This window comes from Bos taurus, chromosome 25, assembly GCF_002263795.3.
Source record: "Bos taurus isolate L1 Dominette 01449 registration number 42190680 breed Hereford chromosome 25, ARS-UCD2.0, whole genome shotgun sequence".
Lineage (NCBI taxonomy): Eukaryota > Metazoa > Chordata > Mammalia > Artiodactyla > Bovidae > Bos > Bos taurus.
In genome coordinates, this window is record NC_037352.1 from 9,459,254 (window position 1) to 9,471,990 (window position 12,737).

The following is a 12,737-nucleotide window of genomic DNA, read 5'->3' on the forward strand; positions in this document are numbered from 1 at the left end:
TCCCACGTGTGCGTGCCCTGGCTGCCGAATCAAGGCCAGAGCAAGCCCACGGTGAACTGAAAGCCTTCAGGGCTGCTTGCTCGAAGTCTTGGCTTAAAGATGCACTGTTCACACTTAAGATAGCTCGAACCATTTCAGGAAGAGCCTGGTCACATTTAGACGATCTGTTTGTTGCTTCTAGAACTCAGGCTAGGTTTAAAAAAATTGTAACGGCTTTAATTCTGTTGTTGTTTAGTCTTTCAGTCATGTCAGACTCTTTGTGACCCTGTGGACTGTAGTCCACCAGGCTCTTCTGTCCATGGAATTCTCCAGGCAAGAATACTGGAGTGGGTTGCCATTTCCTAAGTCATGTCCCACTCTTTGCAACCCCATGGACTGTAGCTCACCAGGCTCCTCTGTCCATGGAATTCTCCAGGCAAGAATACTGGAGTGGGTTGCCATTTCCTTCTCCAGGGGATCCTTCCCACCCAGGGATAGAACCCACATCTTCTGCATTGGCAGGCAGATTCTTTACCACTGAGCCACCTGGGTAGTAGTAGTAATAGTATTAGTGTTAGTCACATCAGCGGTATCCGACACTTTGTGACCCCATAGACTGTAGCCCACCAGGCTCTGTCCATGGAATTCTCCAGGCAAGAATACTGGAGTGGGTTGCCATTCCCTTCTCCAAAGGAGCTTCCCAACCCAGGGATCGAATCCAGGTCTCCTCCACTGCAGGCAAACTCTTCACTGTCTTGAGTCACCAAGGAAGCCCTCTGTAGTTTAAAGAAATCACTCTAAACCAACAATGGCAATCACAAAATGACAAGCGCTGTGTGATTCCATTTACGTGAGGTCCCTACATTAGTCAGACTCCTGTGGGTAGAAAGTAGGTGGTTGCCTGGAGTTTATTGGGGTTGGGGAGGGTGGAGAATGAGTTAAATGTTTAGTGGGTACAGAGTTTGCTTGGATGAAAGAGTTGTGGCAGCATGATGATGTGGGTATACTGAACTGTACGCTTAAAAATGACTAAAAGGGTAAATTTTGTTGTGCACATTTTAACCACAAACCACAAACAAAAACCCAGCTAACACTGGCAGCCTGGCTGATACAGAAAACCATCATAAATTGCCACTGCCAGCAGGCCTCCAGGACTTCCAAGTGTCTGGAGATCAGGGGTCCAGGAGTCAGACTTGAGTAACTCACCGTCTGGAACACCGTCTGGGACAGAAAACTGGCTGTGACTTTGCTGATGTTGCTCTCGCTTCCCATCTTACACAGGACGTAGCCATACAGGTTGGCGGCTTGGAGAGAGATCCCAGCTATCACGAGGGCCTGCACTTAAACAAACAGAGGTCATTCTCCTGAGAGCACAGATTGAAATGTTCCTCCCAAACCAAGCAGGAGTGTTTCCGGCCCACGCTCACCAGTGTTCGGCAACCTTTATGGAGAGCTTCCCTGGTGGTTCAGTGGTAAAGAATCTGCCTGAAATGCGGGAGACCCTGGTTTGATTCCTGGGTTGGGAAGATCCTCTGGAGAAGGGATTGGCTACCCACTCCAGTATTCTTGCCTGGAGAATTCCCTGGACAGAGGAGCCTGGCAGGCCACAGTCCATGGGATCACAAAGAGTTGGTCATGACTGAGCGACTAACACTTTCACGACAGGGGCTAGGGGAACAGAGGCATGGGGAGGGTCATGGCTAAAGGGCTCAGGATCTCCTGGGGTGATAAAAATTTCCTAAAACTGACTGTGGTGCTGGCTGCACAACCCTGAGAACAGACTTGTTGCTGTTGTTCAGTCGTTCAGTCGTGTCCAGCTCTTTGTGACCCCACTATACAGCCCACGGGGTCACAAAGAATCGGACACGACAGAGCGATTTTCGCTTTTTCGCTGGCTGTAGCCCTCGAGGCTTCTCTATCCATGGGATTTCCCAGGCAAAAATACTGGAGTGGGTTGCCCTTTCCTTCTCCAGGGGATCTTCCTGACCCAAGGATCAAACCTGTCTCCTGCTTGGCAGGTGGATTCTTTACCACTGAGCCACCTGGGAAGCTCCCGAATCAGACACACAGAATGAGCGCACTGCCTGGTATGTGAATTCTTTCTCGATAAAGCTGTTTCAATCCACCGATCGCTCAATCAAGAACAAAAACCCACTTCTACAACCGCCAGTTCTGTATAGACATCCGAGCAAGTGTTGCCTTACCAGCCACTTGAGCTTCAGGGAAAATAAGGAGCTAAAAAAGAACACGATCCAAATCATGGGACAGACGATGAGGCCGAGCCAGAAGACCCGCGCTTCCGCCTCTGTGGCAGCCACCATGTCTGGAGAGACCTACGGCAAGAAAGAGATTCGGTTGCACAACTCGCAGGAACGGTCCCAAAGGAGCGTGGTCTGATTTTCGTTAATATCACACAGGCTTCTGCCAGTGGGGGCTCTGAACGGGCACCAGCCCCATGGGCCTTGTGTCCGGCAGGGATCAGATCATGCAGAGCTTGAAAGGAACCCATAGGGCCTTTCTACGGCCGTTTTCTCGGCTCTAGCTTGACAAGTATTGGAAGATACCTTTCTGGCTTCAAAAATCCAGTGGCTTTTCCCATCTTCATCAATCTGGTTCCACCAGCGAAGACCCACCATGAGTCGTCCGGTTACATTCTGAGAAAAGTGGACAGAATGCTCCTAATCAGATCACAGGTCAAGAAAGAGGCCTCATCTTATCCTGAATGAATAAAAGTGACCAATTCATGTCGAACCTGAGGAGAGGGGGACTGAACAGTGGGGCTTTCTCGAAATCAGTTTTAAGGTCTATAATTCTTAACTAAGCTTACCTTAAAAAGCAACTTACCTGTCCATCGACAAAGGAATGGATCAGGAAGATGTGGTACATATATAAAATGGCATATAACTCAGCCATAAAAAGGAATGAAATAATGCCATGGCAGCAACATGGATCGACCTAGAGATTATCACACTGAGTGAAGTAAGTCAGACAAAGAAGGACAGACATGACGTGGCATATATGTGGAATCCGATGCAAATGAACTTATTTACAAAACAGAATTAGTTATAGATACAGAAAATAATCTTAGGGTTACTGGGGGAGGAAGTGGGGGAGTGATAAATTAGGAGATTGGGATTGACATATACATACTACTATATGTAAAATATATATATTTTATCCCTTCTCCAGTAGATTTTCCTGACTTAGGAATGGAACTGGGGTCTCCTGCATTGTAGGCATATTCTTTACCAACTGAGCTATCGGGGGAACCCATATATAAAATAGATAACTAATAAGTACCTACAGTATAGCTCAGGGAACTTTACTCAGTACTCTAATGACCTAAATGGGAAAAGAATCTAACAAGAGAAGACGTATGTGTAACTAATTCACTTTGCTATATGCTGGACACTAACACAACATCGTAAATCAACTATATTCCAATAAAAACTTTTAAAAATTAAGTTCCATTCACAAAAAACACAGACTCCCCAGACATACATACACATATGTCATATGTATACATGTACGCCTATTTTATAGAATTTTAAAATACATTATTTATGATATGATATGTGAAATTTACAAAAACCCTAAAACCCTGTGGACTTGTCTCCCTCACATAGTACATGTCTGCAAGCATGGCAGTGGCCACCCAGAAGCCATTTATTCAACTATATAATGTACTTTTTTCCTCTGCTTTTAAGTGATGTTGGCTTAGTATTCTCAAGTGTGCATAAGGGTCAGTGAGCGGCTGGAAACGCAGCCCGTGTTTCGGGAGAGGGTGTCACAGGTTGCGGGGGGCCGGGGCTCACCTTCACAGACCAGAAGTCAAAGGACAGGAGGAGAAGCACAGTCACAAAACAGCCCACGAAGCTCTTGCTGAACCAGTCACAGCCCACGTAGGTGACGATGGCACTCACGCGGAAAAACAGGTGGAAAAACGTGGCCACCGGGTGCCTAGGAAAGAACCCAGAAGCCCGCTCAGACCAGGGCCCCAAGGACAGTGGCTGAACGTGCTCTGTGGCTTCCAGGACCCACATGTTCCTGGTGTGTCTCAACCCAGACTCCACCAGGGCACAGCTCAGAGAAAGCATCACTCGCCTAGAAGACTCAAAACAGTCCTCATCACACCAACATTTTTCCCACCCTCGAAGAATCCAGTACTTTCCCATAATCTGACTGCAAATATCACTTGCCCTCTTCGAAACTGGGTCACTTTTCAAGTGTATCGTGACAATGATCACCGCCTTCCTGCCTAGCAGCAACAATGACCAGTTCCCCAAAGGGAAATGTTGGGTTATTCCGCCAGTAACTGAGCTGCGTGGTCACATGCAGCCCATGGGTTCAGAAGCCTCACATCAGCGGGGGCCACGTGGGCATGTCCAGGTCCAAACCACTGGTGCTGGTGATGAAGTGAAGTTGCTCAGTCGTGTCTGACTCTTTGTGACCCCATGGACTGTAGCCTACAAGGCTCCTCTGTCCAGGCAAGACTACAGGAGTGGGTTGCCATTTCCTTGCCATGCCACCAAGGAATGATGGTGATGAGCAGCATTTAACCCTGGAGCCAGAAAGCAGGCCGTATGCAAGGGCAAGGGGTTGGGGAGGGATGGACTGAGGATGCATTAGCCGATCCAAAGTATTATATATAGAGGATGGATCAACAGCAAGGTCCTCCTGTATACAGGGAACTATAGTCAATATCCTGTAATAAACCTAATCAAAAAGAATACGAAACAGAATGTATATACATGTATAACTGCTGAATCACTTTGCTGTACAGCATAAACTAACACAATATTGTAAATCAACTCTACTTCAATAAAATAAATTAAAAAAAAAAAAAGAAATTGATCCTGCAAGCCCCATTCAGTTCAGTTGCTCAGTCGTGTCTGACTCTTTGTGATCCCATGGACCGCAGCATGCCAGGCCTCCCTGTCCATCACCAACTCCCGGAGTTTACTCAAACTTATATCCATTGAGTCAGTGATGCCATCCAACCATCTCATCCTCTGTCGTCCCCTTCTCCTCCTGCCCTCAATCTTTCCCAGCATCAGGGTCTTTTCAAATGAGTCAGCTCTTTGCATGAGGTGGCCAAAGTATTGGAGTTTCAGCTTCAACATCAATCCTTCCAATGAACACTCAGGACTGATCTCCTTTAGGATGGACTGGTTGGATCTCTTTGCAGTCCAAGGGACTCTCAAGAGTCTTCTCCAGCACCACAGTTCAAAAGCATCAATTCCTCAGTGCTCAGCTTTCTTTACAGTCCAACTCTTACATCCATACACGACTACTGGAAAAACCATAACCTTGACTAGACGGACCTTTGTTGGCAAAGTAATGTCTCTGCTTTTTAATATGCTAGGTTGGTCATAACTTTTCTTCCAAGGAGTCTTTTAATTTCATGGCTGCAGTCACCATCTGCAGTGATTTTGGAGCCCTCCAAAAATAAAGTCAGCCACTGTTTCCCCACCTATTTGCCATGAAGTGATGGAACCAGATGCCGTGATCTTAGTTTTCTGCCCCATGACAGGTAGTAATTCACTGCTGGGGAAAGAGGGCGGGCAACTTGACACTAGCAAACTAACCCAGTATTGCCAGACCCGATATCTCTGCAGGAAGCTAGAAACCTAGACCTTCTGTGGGAAATCTGAGTTTTAAATGACGGCCACTAATTATGTCAATAAAATGCCGCAGGCTGTGTTTCACAGGGCCTGGGAGCCTCCAACTTGCCACGTCTAAAGGCAGCCAACAGGCCTTCGGGGGACGAGCCTGCTTGATCTCCGAGAAGGAAGGCGGTCAGGGTGAGCACCGTGGAGGCTCCTGTAGCACGGTGGGCTCCTGACTCCCACGGGGATGTCAGCTAAGATTCAGATGCAGGGTGTGTGATGACCTCGGCACTTACTCCTCCTCTTGCAAAGGAAGAAGGGGCTGTGCCCAACGCCATCTGTTCTCCCGAAGGTTCTCACCTGTGCCTTTCAGATGCCGAGCTCTCCTGGCATCTGACCGAACCAGAGGCATTTAAGAATTAGATGTGATCGCATGGCACTTCCAAACCTGATTGTTCCAGAAGACAAGACTCTGGGGAATCTCTCATACTGTTTTCTTTTGATCACGCCACATGGCATGTGGAACCTTGGTTCCCTGAACTGGGATAAAACCTGTGCCCCCTGCAGTGGAAACGCAGAGTCTTAACCACTAGACCGTCAGGGAAGTCCGCCTCTGATACCTCTTTTTGCCTTATACATTATTGAGGATTTAACTGTCTTAACATAATTTCGCCCCCTTCACCCAAAGATGCATGCATTGCATGCTTAGCTGCTAAATCGTGTCCAACTCTTTGCAACTCCATGGACTGTAGCCCGCCAAGCTCCTCTGTCCATGGAATTTCCCAGGCAAGAATGCTGGAGTGGGGACTTCCCAGGTGGCGCAGTGGATAAGAAAACGCCTGCCAATGCAGAGGACACGGGTTCGATCCCTGGTCCAGGAAGATTCCACATGCTGCGGAGCAACTAAGCCCATGTGCCCAACTACTGAAATATGCATACTTTAGGGCCTGCAACAAAGAGTAGCCCCCACTCTGCAACTAGAGAACGCCCTCGCGCACCAATGAAGACCCTGCCCAGCCATAAATAGATAAAATTATTTTTAAAAAAAGAATGCTGGAGTGGGTTGCCGTTTCCTCCGCCAGGGGATCTTCCCAACCCAGGGATCAAACCCGAGTCTCCTGCTTGGAGGCAGATTCTTTACCGCTGAGCCACCTGGGAAGCCCTTCACCCAAAGATAAATGAATCCTTTTCCAATGTCCTTTGAGGGCAGAGACCATTTTTATACCCCCAAGAGCACCTGGCTTTAAGATTCTCAGCAAATATTTGTTGTGTTGAACCTTGTAATCAGTCCCTTTGGGCTTACTGGGAACATCTGTCTTTTTTGTAGAACAGTACAGACTTAAAAGGTGTACAGAGGCCCAAGTGTTCACTAATCCAAGGTGAAACCCGGAATTTATGCCTTCAAATAAATCCCCTGCCCACCCACTATTTTTCTTTTTCTGACTGTGGTTTCCTGAAATAAAATGCAGAAAAAATTCCACTTGTTGGAAGGTTCTGCTTTAATTGAGTCCTGATTAACTGACTGTTTCCTTAACTTGAATGGACGGTACCATTATTGTTGCTGCTGTTGTTTTAAGTATCCAAACCAAGCCCAAAGCAAGCAGAAAAGGACTCCTATTGTACTTTCAAATAATGCTTTAATCCTGTTTTACATGGGCTGTTCTCTGGACAGCTCTTCAAACCCTCACCCCCTCTCCCTACAGTCTGCCTAGCCTGGGCCCCGGCTCACCCGTCTCCCTCCGCTAACACAAATGTGAGCTCAGAGATCAGCTTTCACATTCTGAGTTTGGAAGGCTGTAGTTTGAGCCTACCCACCCTTCCCTGATATGGGGTCCCCTGTGCCCTCAGCCTTCTCTCTGGCCACCTCTACAGCCTCGGAGCACATATGAGCCAACAGTCATCTCCACCTCTCAACACCACCAGCTTCCAGCTCCCTGATCCCAGGCACCCACTTGGTGCCCACGCCTTGACAGGCAAACAGTACAGAGATGCCCGACTGCCAGGGTCCAACCTCTGAGTAGCTCCGCAGCTGTCCCTAAGCTACAGAACTTCTCATTGCCTCAGTCTCTGCTTCTGTAAAATGGGAGGGCCCATGGAAGCCCCTGCCGAGATTATTTGCTTCAAAAGATTAAGTGAAGGTGGCAGGTATACAGTGCCTGAAACACACACCATGCTCAGTCGTTGCGAACTGCTGACAATCTCACACACGCTCAAAACCGTTACCCAAGGAGCCAAACTGTAAAATTCCCCCTCTGACCACACTTTCTCTCTCTCATTCCCCAGGGGCTGACTTTTCATCTCTGCAGGGATCCCCCAAGACTCCTGATCTCCCCCATAATGCCCCAGCCCCTCTGCTGTCACCAAGGAAACTTCCTCATCCTCAACTGTGCGTGCTCCGTCGGTTCGACTCTTTGTGTGACCCCATGGACTATAGTCCATCAGGCTCCTCTGTCCATGGGATTTTCCAGCAAGAATATTGGAGTGGGTTGTCATGCCCTCTTCCAGGGGATCTTCCCAAACCAGGGATCAAATGTGCATCTCCTGCATTGGTAGGTGGGTTCTTTACTGCTTTTACAGAAGTATTTTCTGATCAGTATCCATCCTGCCCCCTCCAACCCAGGACAGAAGCCTGTTATCTCAAGAGGAGGAAGAAGAGAGAATGATAGGTGGTGAAAAGGGAAATGAGATTACCTAAGTCAAGGTCAGGAGGGTCTAGCTGGGCTTTTGTTTAAATTCAAAGCCACTTTCACAGTTCTGGGCCCAGCACACATCTCGTCTCCCCCTGTGGAGGGAAAGCCAGTAGGTTTGCATGATATGTGCTTGAAAGTTACCTGAGGAGGCCTTAAAATGCTCACAAGGCTACCCTGGTCCCATGACATGTGGGTTTAGATTTGGAGTGGGGCCTGGACATGATGCTTTCAGGTTCTGGTGCTGGAGAAGACTCTTGAGAGTCCCTTGGACTGCAAGGAAATCCAACCAGTCAGTCTTAAAGGAAATCAACCCTAAATATTCATTGGAAGGACTAATGCTGAAGCTGATGCTCCAATACTTTGGCCACCTGATACGAAGAACCGACTCATTAGAAAAGACCCTGATGCTGGGAGAAATTGAAGGCAGAAGGAGAAAAGGGCAACGGAGGATGAGACAGTTGGATGGCATCACCGATTCAATGAACTTGAACTTAGGGAAATTCCAGGAGATGGTGAGGGACATGGAAGCTTGGCGTGCTGCAGTCCATGGGGTCACAAAGAGTCAGACACAACTTGGCGACTGAACAACAACAAATGGACATGAACTTTACAAAGGAAAATCACTGCTCTATCCTGGTTTGGGGGCTTCCCTGGTGGCTCAGTGGTAAAGAATCCACCTGCCAATGCAGGGGATGCTGGAGTCATGGGTTCAATCCCTGGGTTGGGAAGATTCCCTGGAGTAGGAAATGGCAACCCATTCCAATGTTCTTGCCTGGAGAATTCCATGGTCAGAGGAGCCTGGTGGGCTATAGTCCATGGTGTCCCAAAGAGTTGGACATGACTTAGCGACTGAGAACATCCTGGACTCACAAACTCCCGTCCAAACTCCACTTCCTGTTTCTGTAAATAAAGTTTTATTTGAACGCAGCCATGCTCACTCATTCTCTGGCAGAGCTGAAAATATCTAACCAGAACTCATGCCAATCCCTGCTCTAGACAGGCAGGAAGAATTTGATGATGAAATTAGGCTCCATTAAAGACAAACCAAAATGAATCAAACTGCCAGTAATGACCTCTCCCCGCTACTTCACTACCTACTTCCAAAGCCATAGGGCAGGAGCTGCCGGAGCGGAAGAAACAATGGATTGTGCTTGAAGTCAGAGCAGTGAAGGCAAGAGCAGTGACTGACACACAAGAGGGCTTGTGATGCTGGAGATGTCCCACATCTTGATTCCTCATGTGCATCTATATAAAAATTCATCCACCTGTACATTTAGGATGAATGCGACTTACTGTATGTGCGCTGCTGCAGCTGCTTAGTCACCCAGTCATGTCTGACTCTGCGGCCCCATGGACCGTAGCCTACCAGGCTCCTCTAACTGGGCAAGAATGCTGCAGAGGGTTGCCATGCCCTCCTCCAGGGGGTCTACCCAACCCAGGGATCAAACCTGTGTCTCTTACATCTCCTGCACTGGCAGGCAGGTTTTTTCACCATCTGGGAAGCCCTTTAGTCATAACTTCCCCCATTTGGAAGCACCAAGATGTCCTTCAATAAGTGAATGGATACATCATAGTACATCCACACAAAGGAATATTTTATTTTTCGGCACAAAAAAGAAATGAGCTCTCAAGCCATGAAAAGACATGCAGGAACCTTAATGCACGCTACACAGTGAAAGAAGCCAGGCTGAAAAGACGACATACTGTATGGATCTAACTCTATGACATTTGGAAAAGCCTCAGCTACGGAGACAGGAAAAAGATCAATGGTTGCCAGCGTGTAGAGACAAGGAGGATGAATAGTTGGAGCCCAGGGGATGTTCAGAGCAGTGAAACTGGTCTGTAGGACCACTGGTCTGTATCCACCACTGTCATGGTAGATACATGCCATTATACGTTTGTCAAAGCCTACAGAAGGCATCACCAACTCAATGAACATGAGTTTGAGCAAACTCTGGGAGACTGTGAAGGACAAGGAAGCCTGGCGTGCTGCAGCGCATGGGATCGCAAAGAGTCAGACACACTGAGCAGCTAAACAGCAACAAGGGAAGGTACAACGTCAAGGATGAGCCCTGACGGAAACTGTGGACTTTATCGAACAATGCACTGGTTCATCACAGCAAATGTGTGACGGTACTGCAAGATGATAACCATAGGGGGAACTCTGGGGTGGGGAGGGGCTTAGGGGAACTCTCTGTACTTTTTGCTCAGTTTTTCGGTAAACCTAAAACCACTCTTAAAAATGGTCACAGGTTGGGGGTGGTGCTCTGTCTAGCCAGAGTAAAGTCAGGGGTGGGGTTGGAGAGGACCATGTACCCCAGGCACACACATCCCCTTCCCAGCAAACTTCCTTTTTTTTAAAGATTTTTTTTAAATATGGGCCATTTTTAAAGTCTTTATTGAATTTGTTACAATACTGCATGTTTCATGCTTTGGTTTTTTGCCTGAGAGGCGTTGGGATCTCAGCTTCCCAACCAGGAATCGAACCCATACCCTCTGCAATGGAAGGTGAAGTCTTAACCACTGGACTGCCAGGGAAGTCCCCCTACAAACTTCTAAAGCACATTCAAACTGGGGGCAAAAGTTTGATTTAATTGTCCATTCCACAGTGATTTAATAGTTTCTTTAAAAGTTGCCCTTTATTGGTTAAAATACTTTGAAAACTAATTCTTTATCAAACATCCAATTTTAAATACTCCAGTTCAGTTCAGTTGCTCAGTCATGTCCGACTCTTTGCGACACATGAATCGCAGCACTCCAGGCCTCCCTGTCCATCACCAACTCCCGGAGTTCACTCAGACTCTTGTCCATCGAGTCAGTGATGCCATCCAGCCATCTCATCCTCTGTCGTCCCCTTCTCCTCTTGCCCCCAATCCCTCCCAGCATCAGAGTCTTTTCCAATGAGTCAAGTCTTTGCATGAGGTGGCCAAAGTCCTGGAGTTTCAGCTTTAGCATCATTCCTTCCAAAGAAATCCCAGGGCTGATCTCCTTCAGAATGGACTGGCTGGATCTCCTTGCAGTCCAAGGGACTGATCTCAAGAGTCTTCTCCAACACCACAGTTCAAAAGCATCAATTCTATCATCTTTCAAATACTCTGAAAAGCCTTCTGCTTTTCACTGTGGCAAAGGTCTGAGGAAAGACAGTATCTTTTCTCCTTCCTTTACTTTGCTACAAAAATAGCATCTGAAATGATGTCTAGAATTTGCTCCAAAATAATCTGGGGGCGGGGAGTGGGCGGAGGTGAAGATGAAATAGTCTGGCCACGTGTTGATCATGACTGAAGCTGAGTAATGGGAACACCGGGGGCATTGTTCTCTGTACTTTTATGTAAATCTGAATTAAAAAATAGAAAAATAAAGAAATCATCAGAGGTAGACTCGACTTTGCATCGAGCCAAGGCACGTTTCAGAAGAAAAAGAATAAAAGGTCTATAGGTTGCTATTCTGGGGGCCATCTGTGGTCAAAAAAAAAAAATCATACCTAAAAATCCCCAGTTGAGTAACTGGCTGCTACAGCTGGATGCATAAGGAAAATTCCAGAAAATAGGTCTGTCCTTCTGGGCTTACCAGTTCCTCTGCAAAAAAGAAAGGCAACCCCTCTCTATAGAGTAAAAATGCCCACCCACCTCCAAACTGGACAGTCAGTACAGTGAAAGACAGAAAGCCTTGATCCACACTCACGCTCCAACCTTTCTGTGTACATGGTTCTGGACAGGGCATTAAACCACTCAGAGCCTCGGTTTACTCATCTGTAAAATGGGAGAATAGCATTTAACCTCAGATGGCCAAGGCTTCTAGGAGGAAAAACACCTACGGTGCCAGACCAGAGGGGGACATGTTGTTAATATCACTCTACATACTGTTTGATTCATTCATGGTCAAAATTTTTGAGAATGGGAGAAAGTGAGAAAAAGCCTTGGCCGGTCATGATCCTTTCGGATGCTTTCCATTGGATGCTCTTTCCTCATTGTTGAAAAGAAGCAGGATGCTACTCTGTATTTCTTCAGCCCTGACACCCACTTAGAGTCAGGTGGCTCTCACACTAACAGCAGCGTGTCGCCAGGAAGATGTGGCAGGGAAGGGGACCCCAGAGAGTGACGACGAAGACCATATCCACCTGTTCCCTTCCCCTCGTGCCCTGGAGTGTGTTAGCAAGGCAGGATCAGTGGCCTACCCCAGGCTTCCTGAGCCCAAATCTTCATTTTAACGAGATCTGCATGCTCGTTGCCATCCAGGAGTCCTCCTTTGTTCTATCTTCAAGGTAAACTCAGTCATGAGGACAAAGAGGGAGGAAGGAACCCACACTTAAAAAAGCCTTGCTAACCCAGCAGGTGAGCTGTGGGGGCTAGACGGACTTTTCTAGAATGCTCCAGATGCAACGTTAGTGCCATCACCCTTCAGACTCCAACTTCTTGTTTCAGATGACAGCACATCCTCATCCTCGCCCAACATCTGGGCC

The 12,737-nt window shown here is 47.4% G+C and overlaps 1 protein-coding gene across 2 annotated transcripts in view; it reads right to left on the minus strand.

Annotated features, from left to right (window-relative positions):
- Window positions 1–12,737, minus strand: part of TVP23A (trans-golgi network vesicle protein 23 homolog A) — a 43,900-nt gene that overhangs the window by 1,482 nt on the left and 29,681 nt on the right. For both annotated transcript variants that reach the window (XM_024985145.2, XM_002697961.7), the window contains exons 4-7: window positions 3,795–3,939; window positions 2,544–2,633; window positions 2,184–2,312; window positions 1,186–1,314 (exon numbers count right to left, since the gene is read on the minus strand). In XM_024985145.2, the coding sequence (XP_024840913.1) occupies window positions 1,186–1,314; window positions 2,184–2,312; window positions 2,544–2,633; window positions 3,795–3,939 (493 nt within the window). The remainder of the gene's footprint in view (window positions 1–1,185; window positions 1,315–2,183; window positions 2,313–2,543; window positions 2,634–3,794; window positions 3,940–12,737) is intronic.